We start from the raw sequence: 20,774 nt of genomic DNA, 5'->3' as shown, positions 1-20,774 counted from the left end.
GCACAGCTAATTGCTATTTATGCTAGGAATTGCAGTGAGAGATTGAGTTCTGTATCAGAACAAAAGATATGAATGAGGTGATGTGTCTAGCAGAGCTAATTGCTGTTTTAGCTAGAGATCGTCTGAAGGGTTTTTAAAGAGTATTTATAGGGAAAATTCCCTGCTTAGACTGCACATTTGATCATAGGTAGTACTGAGCATTTATAATGATGTGTCAGAATTTTTGGAATAACTTGTCTGAATCATACTCTATCCGGCAGTGCCTGCTTAGAGTTTCTTATGTCAGAAATGTCCAAAAGCACATCAGTATTCGCTCATGGTTTCAAAAAATCACTTTCCACATAAATAGTTATAGTATCAGTGAGAGATTACCGACATATCTTAATGTTGTTAAACTATTGGCGAGAGATGCTAATACAAATAGTTATTTATATGTCACACAAATAGTTATTTACAGTGTCGATGAGAAAGTGCTGACATATCCCTGTTGACCAATATCTTCCACTATCAGTGAAAAAATGATGGTACAAGGATAAATCGCTTTAGCAAGTCCGGGTGCCCGGGCTATTGTCCAAACTGATTTTTGCAGTAAAAAATCTTTAGACAAATTGCTGCTAATTACTGGTATTTCCATTTGGACCTAGAAAGGTCACTGATCTATTACATGTGTACCCAAACAAACGAAACAAAACAAACTCTTGCTATGAAGCAGACCTCTAAGTAAATTATTCCTGATGTGATCAAGCCGTTGGAAGGTGAAACGCGCGTCATCCCCCACACTGCCCGCCGGCGGTACAGTGTCTCTTAGACTGCCAGGCAATTAGCCGCACTACCGAGGACCCTGTATACAGCAAAGGACAACCACACTGAGCCCGCTTGAATCTGCGATAGAGACTCTACACTGAGCCCGGAGAACTTTTCTCTTCTCTCCCTCCACATCAGGCACTCGTCCTTATACAGGTATCCCGCCGCTCTCTCTCTGCTGATTTACACAGGCTGCCATGCTCTGTTGCACAAACAACATGGCAGCAGCTGTCATCTAACAGCACAAGCAAGAGCGGTGAGCGGTGTCTTTAACTTTTTTATACCACACTGTGAACCTGTGTTTATCCTCTCTCATTATTTAAGTCCGCTGCAGGAGCAAGACTAATACTGTTATAATTGACTCTTTACTCTCCTCATTTATATTTCTGACACTCTCTCATTGGTAATACTGTGCGGCTTATTGCATTGCAATGTCAGTATAACAAGGCAATTTTCCCAACAGCAGAAGTGTTATTACTTTATCTCTCCCTGACCCTATAGCACAGAAAAGGACTCTCTCATCCTGAGCCCAATGCACGTATGCAAGACTCAGAGACAGCAGTAGGTCCAATCTGACTTGCTAGAAGGTCACTATTGTGAGATCAGGATTACTGTACAACCAGTTTGGTTACAATTGATTGCAACAATCTACAAACAGAGAATTTAGATACAATTTATTGCAACAATCTGTCAAACAATTTATCAATACAACTGTAAACTATTTTGCTGGTTATTCTTCCTAAGGCATGCTGATCATTATTTTTCTTGTGGCATAACAATCGACCAGACTCTTTCCCTCTGTATAAAGGTGTGAGCAAAAGGTGCTCTGCGACACAGGAATAATTTACTTAGAGGTCTGCTTCATAGCAAGAGTTTGTTTTGTTTCGTTTGTTTGGGTACACATGTAATAGATCAGTGACCTTTCTAGGTCCAAACGGAAATACCAGTAATTAGCAGCAATTTGTCTAAAGATTTTTTACTGCAAAAATCAGTTTGGACAATAGCCCGGGCACCCGGACTTGCTAAAGCGATTTATCCTTGTACCATCATTTTTTCACTGATAGTGGAAGATATTGGTCAACAGGGATATGTCAGCACTTTCTCATCGACACTGTAAATAACTATTTGTGTGACATATAAATAACTATTTGTATTAGCATCTCTCGCCAATAGTTTAAAAACACTAAGATATGTCAGTAATCTCTCACTGATACTATAACTATTTATGTGGAAAGTGATTTTTTGAGACCATGAGCGAATACTGATGTGCTTTTGGACATTTCTGACATAAGAAACTCTAAGCAGGCACTGCCGGAAAGAGTATGATTCAGACAAGTTATTCCAAAAATTCTGACACCTCATTATAAATGCTCAGTACTACCTATGATCAAATGTGCAGTCTAAGCAGGGAATTTTCCCTATAAATAAATACTCTTTAAAAACCCTTCAGACGATCTCTAGCTAACACAGCAATTAGCTCTGCTAGACACATCACCTCATTCATATCTTTTGTTCTGATACAGAACTCAATCTCTCACTGCAATTCCTAGCATAAATAGCAATTAGCTGTGCTAGGAAACCCTTACACGTTCTGTTTTGACACAGGAATGACTTTCATAAAATTCTTTGCATAGCCTATCATTTAAAAGCTCACTGCAAAATAAATGTGTGTCCTTATCTGTCCTGATTTGTTTTGTTTGTCTGTTTATGTATGTCCACTTTATCTTATTTGAATATATTAAGTTTTATTAACCCCTTCCTGACACAGCCAGTTTTTGCGTTCCTGACAGAGCCATTTTTTTCAAATCTGACATGTTTCACTTAAGTGGGGATAACTTTTTTTTGCTTTTACTTATCCCAGTGATTTTGAGATTGTTTTCTCGTGACACATTGTACTTCAAATTAGTGGTAAATTTGGGTCGATACAGTCTGTGTTTTTTTGTGAAAAATACCAAAATGTCGTGAAAAAATGGAAAATTTTGCAATTTGCAAAATGTCACATTTTCTGCTTGTGAGACAAATAAACATACCACTCAAAATAGTTAATAACTAACAAAGACCATATGTCTACTTTATGTTGCAATCATTATTTCAACCTCCTTTTCATTTTTTTGGACACTAGGAGGCTTCAAATATGAATAGCAAATTCTCAAATTTTCAAGAAAATTTCAAACACTGATTTTTTTAGGGACCAGTTCAGTTCTGATGTGACTTTGAGGGACTTGCATGTGAGACACCCCCATAAATGATGCCATTTCAAAAACTGCACCCCTCACAGTATTCAAAACAGCATTTTGGAAGTTTGTTAACCCTTTATGTGTTTCACAGGAATTAAAACAAAGTGTTGGTGAAATTTCAAAATTTCTTTTTTTTTTGCAGAGTTTCAATTTTAATACATTTTTCTAACGAATACAGTAGATTTTACTAGAGAAATGTGACTAAAAATTGATTACCCCAATTCTTTTGTTTTCATAAATATCCTATATGTGGCCCTAGTGTGCACGTTGACCAAACCACAGGCTTCATAATAGAAGGAGCACCTACTTGATTCTGGAGCCTCCTTTTTATGAGATTTTTTTTTAGGCACCATGTAGGTTTCTAGGCACCATAAGTGCTAAAAGTTAGGAACCTCCCCCACAAGTCACCCCATTTTGCAAACTACACCCTTCAGGGAATTCATTTAGGGGTATAGTGTACATTTCAAACCCCCAGGGGTTTCACCAATTTTGATACAACTGGGCTGTGAAAATGACAAAATTTAATTTTTCATTTTCACAGCTCAGTTGTATCAAAATTGGTGAAACCCCTGGGGGTTTGAAATGTACACTATACCCCCTGATGAATTCCCTGAAGGGTGTAGTTTGCAAAATGGGGTCACTTGTGGGGGGGTTCCACTGTATGGGTGCTTCAGGGGTCATTCAACCAGAATCTGTGCTGCAAAATCCAAAAATCACTCCTTCCCTTCTGAGTCCTGCCATGCACCCAACTGGTATTTTTTGGTCACATGTGAGGCATTGCCATACTCGGGAGAAATTGGGGCACAGATTTTGGGGTGCTTTGTCTCCTTCATTCCTTGTGAAAATGAAAAATTTTGAGCCAGATCTGCATTTTTGTGTAAAAAACTGTAATTTTTTACACAAAAATGCAGATCTGGCTCAAAATTTTTCATTTTCACAAGGAATGAAGGAGACAAAGCACCCCAAAATCTGTGCCCCAATTTCTCCCGAGTATGGCAATGCCTCACATGTGACCAAAAAATACCAGTTGGGTGCATGGCAGGACTCAGAAGGGAAGGAGTGATATTTGGTGGTGGAATGAATGGTGGGTGCTATGTCGCATTAGCAAGACCCCCGAAGCACCAATACAGTGGAACCCCCCCACATGTGACCCCATTTTGGTCACCAGCTTTGGGAGGGGGGCTGGCGCTGCGGCTGGTGGGGGGGTGGAAGGGGTGCTGGCGCTGCGGCAGCCGGGTGGGTGGGAGGGAGGGGGGGCTGCCGGGTGGGAGGGGGGGGGGCTGGCGATCGGTGGTGATCGGTGCTGTACTTAACAGCACCGATCACCACCGATCACTGTGTTACCGAGCGGCTTAGCCGCCGGTAACACAGAAAACGCTGCAATTGGCTGTTCACATTTGAACAGCCAATCGCAGCGATCGCCGCGAGGGGGGGATGTCTGCTGTCAGGGACAGCAGACATCTCCAAACTGTCACCGCGTCTATAGACGCGTTGACAGTTTAAAACCATGACGTATATATACGTCTTCGGTCGGGAAGTACCTTCCGACCATGACGTATATATACGTAATATGTCGGGAATATCTTTCTATATATATATATGTGTGTGTGTGTGTATATATATATATATATACACATATATGTGTATATATATATATATATATATATATATATATATATATATATACATATATATATATGTGTATATATATATATACATATATACACATACATATATGTGTGTATATATATATATATATATATATATATATATATATATATATACACACACACACACACACATATATATATATATATAATTCAGTACATTTTTTTTTTTTAACACATCTCATACATGCTGCTGCGTTGCGGGGGGGGTGGGAGGGGGGAAGCGCTGCGTGCGCTGAGGCTGCCTACTGCTGCTGCTGCCGGGGGAGCTGCCGGGTGAGTGCCGGGTGGGTGGGAGGGGGGTGCTGCTCATCGGTGGTGATCGGTGCTGTACTTAACAGCACCGATCACCACCGATCCCTGTGTTACCGAGCGGCTTAGCCGCCGGTAACACAGAAAACGCTGTGAATGGCTGTTCAGATTTGAACAGCCAATCACAGCGATCGCCGACCGGGGGGGGCATCCCTGCCCCCCCTGGGCGGCGAGGGGGGATGTCTGCTGTCAGGGACAGCAGACATCTCCAAACTGTCACCGCGTCTATAGACGCGGTGACAGTTTAAATCCATGACGTACATTTATGCCATGTGTCGGGAAGTACTTCCCGACCATGACGTAAATGTACGTCAAATGTCGGGAAGGGGTTAAAATCAGAATCAAAGAGTGCCCCACAAAAAGAGTCTACTTTCCCCTCTCTCCATTCTTGCATATATCTCGGACTCAGGGGAGCACCACCAACATACAAAGACCCTCTGCCCCGCATAGGGACCTAACGTTTAAAAAAAGTTGGTACCAGGCAACTCAGGCCGAACCCCACCTGAAGCAGTGAAGGCTGTCTCTCTTGACCCAACTCACACTGGGTGGGTACAACCTTGTGCGACTCCCAAAACCCTCCCTCCCTACTATGTAACTATGAAACTGTAACAGAATCTGCTGCGCTATATAAGAATGTGTAACGGAATCTGCTGCGCTATATAAGAATGTGTAACGGAATCTGCTGCGCTATATAAGAATGTGTAACAGAATCTGCTGTGCCATATAAGAATGTGTAACGGAATCTGCTGAACTATATAAGAATGTGTAACGGAATCTGCTGCGCTATATAAAACGCTGTAACAGAATCTGCTGCGCTATATAAGACACTAATGGAATCTGCTGCGCTATATAAGATGCTGTAACGGAATCTGCTGCGCTATATAAGACACTAACGTAATCTGCTGCGCTATATAAGACACTGAAACAGAATCTGCTGCGCTATATAAGACACTGTAACGGAATCTGCTGCGCTATATAAGACACTAACGGAATCTGCTGTGCTATATAAGACACTGTAACGGAATCTGCTGCGCTATATAAGACACTGTAACGGAATCTGCTGCTCTATATAAGACGCTGTAACGGAATCTGCTGCGCTATATAAGACGCTGTAACGGAATCTGCTGCGCTATATAAGACACTAACGGAATCTGCTGCGCTATATAAGAACCTGTAACGGAATCTGCTGCGCTATATAACACACTGTAACGGAATCTGCTGCGCTATATAAGACACTAACGGAATCTGCTGCGCTATATAAGAACCTGTAACGGAATCTGCTGCGCTATATAAGAACCTGTAACGGAATCTGCTGCGCTATATAACACACTGTAACGGAATCTGCTGCGCTATATAAGACACTAACGGAATCTGCTGCGCTATATAAGAACCTGTAACGGAATCTGCTGCGCTATATAAGAACCTGTAACGGAATCTGCTGCGCTATATAAGACACTGTAACGGAATCTGCTGCGCTATATAAGACACTAACGGAATCTGCTGCGCTATATAAGAACCTGTAATGGAATCTGCTACGCTATATAAGACACTGTAACGGAATCTGCTGCGCTATATAAGACACTGTAACGTAATCTGCTGCACTATATAAGACACTGTAACGGAATCTGCTGCGCTATATAAGACACTGTAATGGAATCTGCTGCACTATATAAGACACTGTAACGGAATCTGCTGCGCTATATAAGACACTAACGGAATCTGCTGCACTATATAAGAACCTGTAATGGAATCTCCTACGCTATATAAGACACTGAAACAGAATCTGCTGCACTATATAAGACACTGAAACAGAATCTGCTGCGCTATATAAGACACTAACGGAATCTGCTGCGCTATATTAGACACTGTAACGGAATCTGCTGCGCTATATAAGACGCTGTAACGGAATCTGCTGCGCTATATAAGACACTGTAACGGAATCTGCTGCTCTATATAAGACACTGTAACGGAATCTGCTGCGCTATATAAGACACTGTAACAGGATCTGCTGCACTATATAAGACACTGTAACAGGATCTGCTGCACTATATAAGACCCTGTAACGGAATCTGCTGCACTATATAAGACACTAACGGAATCTGCTGCGCTATATAAGAACCTGTAATGGAATCTCCTACGCTATATAAGACACTGAAACAGAATCTGCTGCACTATATAAGACACTGAAACAGAATCTGCTGCGCTATATAAGACACTGTAACGGAATCTGCTGCGCTATATTAGACACTGTAACGGAATCTGCTGCGCTATATAAGACGCTGTAACGGAATCTGCTGCGCTATATAAGACACTGTAACGGAATCTGCTGCTCTATATAAGACACTGTAACGGAATCTGCTGCACTATATAAGACGCTGTAACGGAATCTGCTGCGCTATATAAGACACTGTAACGGAATCTGCTGCGCTATATAAGACACTGTAACGGAATCTGCTGCGCTATATAAGACACTGTAACAGGATCTGCTGCACTATATAAGACACTGTAACGGAATCTGCTGCTCTATATAAGACGCTGTAACGGAATCTGCTGCGCTATATAAGACACTGTAACGGAATCTGCTGCTTTATATAAGACACTGTAACGGAATCTGCTGCTCTATATAAGACACTGTAACGGAATCTGCTGCGCTATATAAGACACTGTAACAGGATCTGCTGCACTATATAAGACACTAACGGAATCTGCTGCGCTATATAAGACACTAACGGAATCTGCTGCGCTATATAAGAACCTGTAACGGAATCTGCTGCATTATATAAGGGGATGTTTGTAAGAACTTACCATTCAAACCCCTTTCTCTGAATCCATCCTGGTGACACAGCTAACCTTGGGATGTAGGAGGGTCCGCAGGAGCCAAGGCACCTATGCTGAAAGTCTTTGGGAGCAGGCTCCTCCCTTCTGCATCCCATGATGCTTCAGTTCAACTTCATAAAGCACACAAGGATACATAACAGTACAATGCACAATCCTATAACCATAACATGACACACATGAACAGTATGACTTACTAAGCGTAAGGGAGGGATCGCGGTGTCACTGGGATGGACTCAGAGAAAGGGGTTAGAATGGTAAGTGCTTACAAAAATCCCCTTTTCTCTTTCGTCCATCCTGGTGACACAGCTTCACCTTGGGACGTTCATGAGCCGGTCCTTTGGGAGAGTACGCTCAGGCTGACAGTTCTCATCACTGCCTGCCCAAATGAAGCGCCCTCCAATGTGAACTCATGGAACCTGTAAAATTTGGTAAAAGGTGTGAACAGAGGACCAAGTGGCAGCCCTGCACAACTGCTCTGCTGTAGCCCCATGACGCACTGCCCAAGAGTAAGCAACTGACCTGGTGGTATGTGCATTTATCCGTGAAGGAACAGGACTACCCACCTTGGTGTAAGCATAAGCAATCACCTGACCTTAACCACCTGGCAATAGTCTGCTTAGAAGCAGGCCAACCTCTCTTATGCACATCATACAATACAAAAAGCAAATCAGTTTTGCGGATATCCTTTACCCTTTTCACGTATATTCGCAAAGGCGCGAACTACGTCCAATTTCTTTAATTTGTCCCTAAATTTTGCCCCATCAGGCGGGGAAACCACCAGAAGTACAACCTCCTGGTTTAAATGAAACTAAGAAACTACCTTAGGTAGAAATTTAGGAACTGTTAGAAGCACAGGTCTATCTTCATGAAAAATTAAATATGGAGACTTGCAGGACAAGGCTCCCAACTCAGATCCATGTCTAGCCAAAGCAATGGCTAACAAAGTCAGTTTCCAAGAAACAAATTTAAGGTCAGCCAACCTTAAGGGTTCAAAAGGAGGGTTCTGCAATACTGACAGAATCAAAGCGCCATAGGCTACCTATACGGAGGTTTAAGTCTGGTCACCTTGTAAAAAGGTCTGAACCTCAGGTAACAAGGCTACCCTTTTGCACCTTCAAGGACTGCAATCCAAGGCCGGCTGAAAATCCATCCTGAAGGAATCCAATAGTCTAGATACCTTGAACCTAGAAGTGTGTACACTCTGACGTTCACACCACCTGATATAAGTTTTCCAGCCCCGATTGTAACTTGCAGTAGACTCCGGCATGCATGCCCTTAGCATAGTCTGGATAACTGCATCAGAAACCCCCCCCTTTTTTTTTCTTTCAATAGGGAGGTTTCATAAGCCAGGCCATCAAATTGAGGAGAAGAAAAGGCCCTTATCTTCGTAAATCCTGCCGAAGAGGAAGACGCCAAGAATTCGTCGACAATCTCAGTATGTCGGAATACCAGGACTTCCTGGGCCAGTCCGGTGCAATCAGAATGGCTAGCACCTCTTGAGACTTCACTCTCTTTAGCACCCACGGAGTCATTGGAAACGGGGGAAACACATACCAGGCTGAAATGCCACAGAACCGTCATGGCATCTACCGCCCAAGCGGTTGGGTCCCTGGTCCGAGAACAAAACCTCAGAACCTGACAGTTGTTCCTGGATGCCATCAAGTCCACTTCTGGGAGCCCCCAGCAATTCACAATCTCCTGGAATACCTCCTGGTGAAGTGTCCATTCTCCCTCCAGCGGATCTGACCTGCTGAGGAAGTCCACTTCTACATTCCGGACCCCCGGAATGAACACAGCCGACAGAGCAGGAATATTGACCTCTGCAGGAATATTGACCTCTGCCCACCTGAAAATCCGCAAGATTACTTGCATTGCCATGTTACTGCAAGTCCCGCCCTGATGATTCAGGTAAACCACAGCCGTGGTATTGGTCGACTCTATATGTACAGGCGATCCCTTCAGAAGATCCTCCGCCTGCCGAAGAGTGTTCCAAACCCACGCTTTCTGTACACAGGATTCTTAAAGGCCGCCCCACCCTGTACCGGCAAGGCTGTGGTCTTGGACAATCTGGCTACAGGAGCATCTACCAAGGGAACCTTTTCCCATAATTTCACATGTTCCTCAGGCATGGAATACATAATAGCAAACCTCTTAGACAGAATTATTTTTTGGTCTGGTGCTTTCCATGCTTCTCACAGCAGGAAAACCATACCCTCATCAGAGGGAAGAGTCACAGGACCTACACAGTGTGCAGACACCTTGTGTTCCTCAGACAAATCTAATGTCTGTTTTACTGCAAGGATCAAATCCTCAATACCAGGGACAGAAGCTTCAGCCTCTTTCCTCTGGTCCCAGCTCAAATACTCTTCACACACACCCTCATCAGAATCCACATTCAAAAGTGGGGGTGTAGACAATGGGTGTCTAGGAGAAATACTCTGAGGACTTGGCAAACTGTTCCATAAAAGAGTTCATCTTTGAACAACTTTTGCAGTGTCCTGCATGACCTGCAGTAATACAGGGTCCCCTTGAAATAGGGTAATGGAGCCCATAGAAGTTTGGGAGGATGACATATGGCCAGGAGACTTCACTAAGTCCTCTCTTTGCCTGTTTAAAGCCTCTACCAAGGCATTGATGGACCACCCCAACGCAGCAGCCCACGCAGGTTCAGACTACTCAGACTTCTGGGCTTGCGCTCCACTGGCACAGACTCACATGAGGGGCACAAATCCCCTTGATCCATCTGTTCACATGTTAATTTAACCGCACAAAACTTGCAGTAAAGTAACATGGCCCACGCTCCCTCCCCCAAGGCAGCAGCATTACATCCTTCAGTCATGTCTAATACACAGTGCACAATGTCAGGCAAAGCACAGAGTAATGTAACAGTGTACTTATCGGACTGCTTTCTGCTGCCAGTGACTTCAGTGATCAGCGGGGAAAGCGCTATCCAGGATAAACTGTACTCTCTACACTTTGTATGAAAAGCCTTGCTTCAGCTCAGCTGCATGGAGAGAAAATGGCGCCAGCACACAGAGTAGGAAGAGACCAAGTCTCTGCTTCAGCGGGGAAGGATAGCCTTTTTGGCGCCTTTCCCCCTTTAGCTGCTCCCATGAGTGTTTCTCCTCACCTCCAGTGCCTCCCCTTCTTTCTGGGACCAGTTGGAGTTGTCCAGCAGCGCTGGACTTCTGTAATAGACTTCACCTCCCTAGTGAGATTTCAGTCTATAATTCATTCCAAGATGGCGGCAGCCATTGCAGGGGTCCGTCCTCCACGATCCCCTTCTATGCAAGGAGCCGGTTCAGGACACCCCCAGGGCCCAAGAGAACCTCTCTTGTATAGAGGTTAAGCGCTGTGCAGAGGGAGCAGACAGCGTCCCCCTGCACACAGAGAGCTGACAGGACGCGCTTCTGTCAGCTGCTGCGCTCTCAATGTGTGTAAACTTCTGTGAGAAGTAACACACTGGAAAACCTGCTCTAACTAGTGAGTTAATAAAATAATAAAAACCTAACTATTCTGGTATAATCCAAAGAAAAAAGTGGCTACAGCAGCCGATCAGCACACGTAAAACGATCTGAAGCATCATGGGATGCAGAAGGGAGGAGCCTGCTCCCAAAGACTTTCAGCATAGGTGCCTTGGCTCCGGCGGACCCTCCTACATCCCAAGGTTAGCTGTGTCACCAGGATGGACAAAAGAGAAAAGAACCTGTAACGGAATCTGCTGCGCAATATAAGACACTGTAACGGAATCTGCTGCGCTATATAAGACGCTAACGGAATCTGCTGCGCTATATAAGACACTGTAACAGAATCTGCTGCGCTATATAAGACGCTGTAACGGAATCTGCTGCGCTATATAAGACGCTGTAACGGAATCTGCTGCGCTATATAAGACACTGTAACGGAATCTGCTGCGCTATATAAGACACTGTATCGGAATCTGTTGCGCTATATAAGACACTGCAACGGAATCTGCTGCACTATATAAGACCCTGTAACAGAATCTGCTGCGCTATATAAGACACTGTAACGGAATCTGCTGCTGCTATATAAGACACTGTAACGGAATCTACTGCGCTATATAAGACACTGTATCGGAATATGTTGCGCTATATAAGACACTGTAACGGAATCTGCTGCACTATATAAGACCCTGTAACAGAATCTGCTGCGCTATATAAGACACTGTAACGGAATCTGCTGCGCTATATAAGACGCTGTAACGGAATCTCCTGCGCTATATAAGATACTGTAACGGAATCTGCTGCGCTATATAACACACTGTAACGGAATCTGCTGCGCTATATAAGACACTGTAACGGAATCTGCTGCGCTATATAAGACGCTGTAACAGAATCTGCTGCGCTATATAAGACACTGTAACGGAATCTGCTGCTGCTATATAAGACACTGTAACGGAATCTTCTGCGCTATATAAGACGCTAACGGAATCTGCTGCGCTATATAAGACACTGTAACGGAATCTGCTGTGCTATATAAGACGCTGTAACGGAATCTGCTGCGCTATATAAGACACTGTAACGGAATCTGCTGCGCTATATAAGACACTGTAACGGAATCTGCTGCGCTATATAAGACACTGTAACGGAATCTGCTGCACTATATAAGACACTGTAACAGGATCTGCTGCGCTATATAAGACACTGTAACGGAATCTGCTGTGCTATATAAGACACTGTAACGGAATCTGCTGCGCTATATAAGACGCTAACGGAATCTGCTGCGCTATATAAGAAACTTCTAATAAATAAAATAGCTGGAAGCCCTCTCCTACTCCACTAGTCATTGTAAAGCCTGTGGCCCCTGATGTGTCCCAATGAATAAATAGAATTTCCTTCCAGGCAACTGAGCTTCTGTTAAGGGAGGAATTAGCTTCCCCTATACATTAGATCTTTGATAATTCACTATCATCAGCAAAGGTACCAAAAGATTGGAGAATAGCAGAGGTAGCGCCATTATTCAAAAAAGGAAAAGAGGAGGATCCCGCTAATTACAGACCCGTTAGTTTAACATCAATAGTGGGTAAACTATTTGAAGGATTTTTAAGAGATGGGATCCAGGAATATTTAGACCTTCATAGTTTACTCAGTAATAACCAGCATGGGTTTGTGAAAAATCGTTCAAGCCAAACTAATCTACAGTACTTGGTTTCTATGAAGATAGCAAAAACCTTGATAATGGAAATGCTGTAGATGTGATTTTCCTAGAATTTGCTAAAGCCTTCGACACCGTACCACACAAGAGGTTGATAAATAAAATGGAGGACATGGGATTAGGGGCAAATATCTGTAGATGGGTAGGGAACTGGCTGTGTAACATTGAACAGAGTGGTTGTGAACAGTGCCGTATCTAATATGACACCAGTACTAAGTGGAGTGCCACAGGGTGCGGTTCTTGGGCCCATTTTGTTTAACATTTTTATTAACGATATTGGGATAGGGTTACTCAGCAATGTATCCATCTTTGCGGAAGACACAAAACTGAGCAGAGTTATTAAATCATCAGAAGATGTCACCACGCTTCAAAATGATCTTGACAATCTAGATGAGTGGGCAAAAAAGTGGAAGATGAGGTTCAATGTGGACAAACGCAAGGTCATGCACCATGGGAGACATAACCAGTGTGCTAGTTATAACCTAAGCGGGGATGAATTGTGTAATTCATTACTCGCAAAGGATCTGGGAGTCCTAATAGACAATGTAATATAGCAACAAAAGAGGCCAACAAAACTCTAGCATGTATTAAAAGGGGCATGGAAACTAGGGACTCAAAAGTAATTATGCCTTTGTACAAATCATTGGTGAGACCTCACTTCGAGTACGGAGTACAATTCTGGGCCCCGCATTATAAAAAGGACATCATAGATTTAGAAAAAATCCAAAGAGGAGCAAAAAAACTTATTAGGGGAATGGAGAATTTAGGCTATGAGAAAAGATTAAGCAATCTGGGACTATTTACACTAGAGAAGAGGCGTTTAAAGGGGGATATGCTCAACATGTATAAATATATTAAGGGCCAATATAAGGAAGTGTCAAACACCCTTTTTTTTGCTAGAAAGGAATCTAGGACATGAGGGCACAGATTTAGATTAGAAGAAAAAAGATTTTGTTCATCTAGAAGAAAACATTTCTTTACAGTCAGAGCAGTCAAACTATGGAACTCTCTTCCTGAAGAGTGGTGTCGGCAGACACTATAAATAAGTTTAAAATAAGGTTAGATAAACATTTATTGGTTAAAAACATCCACGGGTATGAATAAGTAACATAATCTGTCTTAAAAATATCAGAACATACTATACAACAAGGGATAAACATAGGTTGAACTAGATGGACGCAAGTCTTTATTCAGCCTCACCTACTATGTATATATGGAATAGACGCATAATAAGAACCATTGTAGCCAAAGTCCAAGGAGAATGTTGGATCATCTCACCTGCATCAGTGTGGGTGGCAGCTTGTTCCTCACCAATAGCGGCAGCCACTTCTGTACCCCCAGATGATCCTCGGTAAATGGGAGACTCTATAGGCTCTGACTGGTTCTCTTCTTCTAAGACAATGACGGATGGTGGACTCACCACCGGCTTCCAGTTACCTACTGGTGGAGGCATCTCCTCCTCATCCACAGACTTCCCCTGTTTGGCTGCTCTTAGCATGGATTCCAGTGTCTGCAAGATTTGGAGTACAAATATAGTGAGTATTCTGTGTACACAGATACAATATGATATAATCTGCACTGTAACATCTAGAACTAGATATTGTCAGGAGAAATAGCGTTACAGAGCCATCAATCAATGGGTTTTAGTAACAGTACTCAGAAATAAGGCGAGTACAATACAGCGCGTCATATGGTGAGCTGGCTACTGGTCACATAGCGGGGTATCCCAGCCGTAGCTCAACACTATTATCAGGTATCTTATTGTAGCCTGTTTTTGTTGTGCGGTAAACTACCGCTATTAGCTGATCACACATGGGATCCGTGATAAGTTCCCGTACATGTGTATTAAGGCGGGTATTCAATCTGGAGGTCACGGTGGTCGAGCTTGCTCGACCGCCGTGACCCTGTCCCGTTCTCGGTCAGCTCGACCTAGAACATGCAGGTGGGATTCAATGTCCCGCCTGCAGCGGGACGAAAAGGGGGCGTGTCCGCAAGTTGCAGCCGGCAGCTCGTCACTTCCCAGCAGAACGAGCCGGACAGCTTGTGAAGTCTGTCTCGTTCTGCCGAGAAACCCTGCTCAATGGTCCAGCGGCCATCTACCCGGACGCTGGTGATTGAATAGCCCCCTAAGTCTAGTCGGCAGCCCTGGACTCATTAGCTGGGGTAAGTCGCCCTGACTAATAGGTTACCTAGGTCAAAATACTGAGGTCAAAGGTCAAAATACCGACATATAGAATGTACAGGTGAAACAGTCAACATGACTGTCGACAGGTTGACATGGGTTTTTTCAGTGTTTTTTTTTACCTGGATGTCAACACTGTCGACATGGACACAGTTGGAAGTGAACCGCAGCCCCTCGCATCACTCGCTTCGGGCACGGTGCCTCGCTGCACACTATTTTATTCTCCCACCAAGCCCTAGTGGATGGTAGGGCATGAAATACCACCTGTCGGCACATGTCGGCTCAAAAAACAGTGGAAAAAAAACATGTCGACCTGTCGACACAAAGTCATGTTGACTGTTTCACCTTTACATTCTATATGTCGGTACTTTGACTTGTCGGAATCTTGACTGCATCCCATCTACGGAGTCTTGGTATCTGTAGTACCTTGACATATTGTCCCCCATCTCACACAAAAAAACTTTTAGACTTTGTTTTAAAACGATATATAAATTCAAATACAAAATGTTGCGTCAAAAAGAAAAAATATTTTATATCCTATATAAGATTACATTATAGGTCTTGGTTTTCTTGGCAATTTTCACACTGATTTTAACAAATTTAAGTTAAGTTTATAGTCATCAGCAAAAGGAGAAACTCTCTCTGAAGACAAAATTGTAGTGTACATAAAATACCAGTACAATAGAAACCGTATCCACATAGAACACACCTAAAAATATAAAATAAATATATTGAATATTCAACGAACAACATTTAAAACACTAAACATGCGTGTACAGCGGATGAAAAGCAGCGGTTATGTAAGGGACTTGTACGTGCCCTCAAAATGCTAAACCTTTTTTGCAAGGATAATTTCTCAAATACTCTATAAAAAAAAAGATAGCTCAAATCTGATAAAAATATATCTGGTTCTCAGTAAGATTCTAGATCTACTGTATAAAGCTCCAGAATGGTCAGCAACTTGCAGATTTTACAATACATTCTAACATAAAACGTTGGGGAAAGGGGGTCTTGCAGTAGAATGCAAGAAAAGACTGATTTAGTCTTACCTGGGGCACACTTTGGTATAATGTATGTTATATTATTTTATTTAAAACATAACTTTTAATTTCAGTTCCTTAAAAGGAGGGGTGACGTTTGTCACTTTGGTCTGCACCTTGTGGTTATGAGATGCAGGTCTGTCAATAGTTCAAAATTTACAAACGTTACACACAGATATCTGTCTTTTTCAGATGTAGTTATATATATTCTGAACATTTTTCTCCATTAGCGAAGATTTAACAGTCATATATCAGAGGTCCACAGGAAAATTACCTTAAAGGGTTTGTATCAATATTACAATGACCCTCTTGCTTTTATTTTAATTTTATATAGCACCCGTCTCTGGCAATTCCTGTTTGCTTCCCACCTTGATTTGACCTTAAATTCAATTTACTGATACACACCTGATTGTAGAGAATTTTTTGAGAAAGATACATATGAAGCTAAGATTATGTGTTTTTGTTTCACTGCCTTCCTTATGCTAGAAAGCATTCGGCCTACGAAAGGCCGGGACCACTATCTCCTGGTTCACATGAAACTTGGACACCACCTTGGGGAGGTGTGAAGGAACGGTTCGAAGAACTGCCCTATCAGGATGGAAAACCAGGAGAGGAGACTGACAGGACAGAGCCGACAAATCAGACCCCCTTCTGGCCGCTGCAATGGCCAACAGGAAAAACGTATGTAAGCCAGCATAGATATACTGATCGCAAAGGTTCAAAAAGGGGGGAGAACCAGAGAAAGATCCCATGGAGCGACCAGCGGAACAAACAGAGGTTGGATGACCAAGACCCCCTGCAAAACTGCCAACCGCCTACGGAAGAGAATAGACAAAGCCGACAACTGTACTTCAAGGAAGACAGCCTCCAAACCCTTTTGCAGAAAGGACAGAATCCGAGACAAACGTTAAGTCCTTGGATTAAACTGACAGGAGTGACACCAGGAAAAGTAAGCCCACCAGATGCGATAAGCACCAGACAAAGAAGGCCTATGGGCCCTGAGCATAGTCGAAATTACCCTTTGATGAAAGCCCTTGGCTCTTAACAAGGAGGTCTAAACAGCCACCCCATCAAAGACAGCCGCTGCAGATTGGGATGGAGGCACGGACCTTGTGTAAGCAGATCTGGCCACAGAGGCAGATGGATTGTAGGGACCACTGACAGGGCCTGGAGATCTGAGAACCAGATCCGCCGGGGCCAATGCGGGGCCACCAGGATCAACGTGCCCCCCTCCGCCTTCAACTTGCGAAGTACTCTGAGAAGGAGCGAGAAGGGGGGAAAAGCATATATGAGAGCGAACGGAGCCGACAGAGCGTCTACCATGCCTCTATCATGTCTACCAGGTCTCAAGACCTGGACCTGTACAGGTGACCTGGTGATTGTGGCGTGAAGCCATCAAATCCATCTCCGGTCTGTCCCAACGGTCTGCCAACATCTAGAACGCCTCCTGAAGGAGGGTCCATTTGCCAGCATCCAGAGTCTGACGGCTCAAAAAGTCCACTTCCCAATTGAGGACACCCGGAATAAAGATTGCCGACAAGATGGGGATCTTGGCCTCCACCCAGTGGAAGATGAGGGAGGCCTCCGAAATGGCCGCCCGACTCAGAGTGCCACCCTGGTGGTTGATATAAGCCACCATCGTCGCATTGTCTGACTGGACCTGCACCGGGCGACCCTGAAGCCAAAGCTCCGCCTTGTGGAGAGGCAGTAGGACTGCCCTCAGTTCGAGGACGTTGATGGACAGTAGGGATTCCGGTGACGTCGACAGCCCCTGAAAGGATTTCTGACATGTGACCACTCCCCAACCACGGAGATTGGCATCCATGGTGAGGAGAGTCCACCGGTGGATCCAAAACGGCCTCCCCTCCATGAGGTTCTGATCTAGAAGACACTAGAACAGGGAGATCCGTGCTGCCGATGACAAGACAATCAGATGTGATCCTAGATTGGAGTACGACCTCGACCATTTCTTGAGGATTTCCCGTTGTAGGAGGCGAGAGTGGAACTGTGCATAATCCTCCATGTCGAAGGCCAACACCATGGAGCCCAGGACCCTCATGCAGGCATGGATTGAGACACACCTGAGGGAGAGGAAACGCTGAACACGGGACTGCAAAGCCTTGCGGTAAATATGCTGATGGACTGTGTCCAAATGGACTGGGCCCCTAGATAAAAAAAAATGGACTGGGCAGGAATCATGGAAGACTTGGGCCAGTTCATAACCCAGCCATGGCTTTCCAGGACCTCTACTACCTTGGTCAAGTGCGCTTGAAGAACCTCGGTTGACCGTGCTAGGATAATCAGGTCATCCAGATATGGAAGAATCCAGATACCCTGGTTGCAGAGAGTACTGCCCATTACCGCCATGACCTTCGTAAACACCCTGGGTGCCGTGGCAAGGCCGAAAGGCAGAGCCTGAAACTGGAAAGGATGGTCCTGCAGTGTTCCTGTTTGAAGGATATATGCAGATCCGCATCCTGGACGTCAAGGGATGCCATGTAGTCCCCCGGTTGTAACGCCAAAACAATGGACCGCAAGGTTTCCATCTTGAACTTTGGGACCCTGACAAATTTGTTGAGCCACTTTAGATTTAGAATGGGACGGAAAAACGTGTGGGGCTTCCGCACCAAGAAAAGGCTGGCGTAAAAACCTGTGCCTCACTGAGACACCGCAATGGGAGCTATGACTCCTGACGACAGCAGCTTCCGAAAGGCCTGCTACAGAGCTCTGCGCTTTTACAAGTCCCTGGGAGAACTTGTGGAAAAGAACGAGCTTGGTGAACGATGGCGAAAGGTTATGGAGTAGCCTTGTGAGACCACATACCGAACCCAGGCATCGATCGTGGATTTCACCCAAACATCCAAAAAATGTAGCAGGCGACCGCCCACCCTGGGATCCCCCAGGTAGAGCGCTGCCCTGTCATGCCAAGGGCTTATCCTTGGGCTTGGGGATCTGGTGGCCCAGGGACGTTTTCCCCTGGCTTTGGAGGACTGGGGGCTGGGGCTGAGCTCTTGTGAACATCTGCCCCCTACCCCTGCCCTGAAAAGAAAGAACTGGAACATCAGGGACGTGAAATAGGAGTGGATGGCAGAAAAGCCGCCTTTGAAGCAGCCACCGTGGCCACGATTTTGTCCGACTCCGATCCTAACAAGAGGATAGCTGTAAAGGGTAGAGCCTCAAGTGTTAGCTCGGAACAAGCATCCACTTTCCAGGAGGACGACAGGTACTGTCCCGTTGCCACAGCCGAGGCGGACGCTCGGAAGGTAAGGGTGGCTGCATCTAATGCAGCCTCCCCCAAATATAGTGCAGCTTGATGCATGGTGTCAATAATAGGCAATATGTCATCTGCCCTACCCCCCTCTGCAATGATATTGGCGAGGGCAGAAGTCCATTCCACCATGGCATTAGCCACCCAGGCAGACACCAGGGTAGGCCACGCAACCACCCAGAGGTTGTAAAGATGAGCTTAAGAAAGTTCTCCAAATTTCGGTCAGCAGGATCCTTAAGGGAGGAGGTTGGAATGGGGAGAGTAGAGGAACACACAATCTTAGCGACATGTGCGTCAACCTTGGGAGCCGTCTCCCAGCGGACCCCATACTTTGGAGGGAGCAGGTAAAAGGAATTATACCACTTGGGGAGCACACGCCTGAGACGTGGATGTACTCGGCTGCAGGGGCGGTGCAGATGACAGCTTGTCTATTAACTGCAACATCACCTGGGTAAGCTGGGCCCAGGCAGGTTCCTGAAAGGAGAGGAATGCTCCTTTCTACATTGTCGGCATAACCCCTCCACAAGCTGGGGGACGCCAGCCTTGCAACGTATGCAGGACACCAATATAGGGGCCCATGTGTCATCACCGCTGTCCTCTGACATTGTACAAGAGACAGCTAGCTGTAACAGCTAACACAATATACGCCTGACAGGCAGTGATAGTGTTAAACAGTAAGAGAGATAGCACACATACAGAGACATACAATGCAAATAAAAATCTGGCACTGGGCTCTGCAAAGCACTAAGGCCGGTAGGAGCATAAATTACTGTAACCTGTAATCCTTGCAGGAGAGGTACAGGGGGGGGAATTACCCAGATGGCCCAGCTGTGAAGAGATGGAACTCCGGAATGACTGAGAGCTCTCTGTGTCCCTCTTGCACGTGCAGCAGGCAGGCAACTCACGTGTATCCAGGACCCTGTCTCCGGGGGAGGGGCTGTGTGAGGAGAGGCTCCCTCCCCCTACTAGCAAATGGCTGCCCGGGATATGACTCATGCAGAGTCGGTAAAATGGCGGGGACCCGGCACTTGCCAGGTGGCCCAGCTTACCGGTGCCGCTGCCCACATTTAAATTGTCCCTGGTGGTCCAACGGGACAGAAGGCGGACCTGTCAGCCCGCCTTGCTAGTCCAGCCCGGCCATCCCCCACGCCGGGCTGCTCAGCTGCCAGTGGCATGTGCGTGGGAGCGCAAGTTTACCTTATGCGTTGCCGCCCGCTGGTGTCCCGGTGCCCGGTTTGCGGCTGCGTTCCC

At 45.0% G+C, this 20,774-nt stretch overlaps 1 protein-coding gene across 1 annotated transcript in view; it reads right to left on the bottom strand.

The window, feature by feature from the left end:
- The window catches only part of CC2D1B (coiled-coil and C2 domain containing 1B), a 210,946-nt gene that overhangs the window by 151,290 nt on the left and 38,882 nt on the right, over positions 1–20,774 (bottom strand). Inside the window, exon 7 of the mRNA XM_083158258.1 lies at positions 14,312–14,543. Within this exon, the coding sequence (XP_083014384.1) occupies positions 14,312–14,543 (232 nt within the window). The remainder of the gene's footprint in view (positions 1–14,311; positions 14,544–20,774) is intronic.

This window comes from Crinia signifera, chromosome 8, assembly GCF_055691185.1.
Source record: "Crinia signifera chromosome 8, ASM5569118v1, whole genome shotgun sequence".
Classification (NCBI taxonomy): Eukaryota; Metazoa; Chordata; class Amphibia; order Anura; family Myobatrachidae; genus Crinia; species Crinia signifera.
This window is presented reverse-complemented; position numbering and strand designations above follow the sequence as displayed.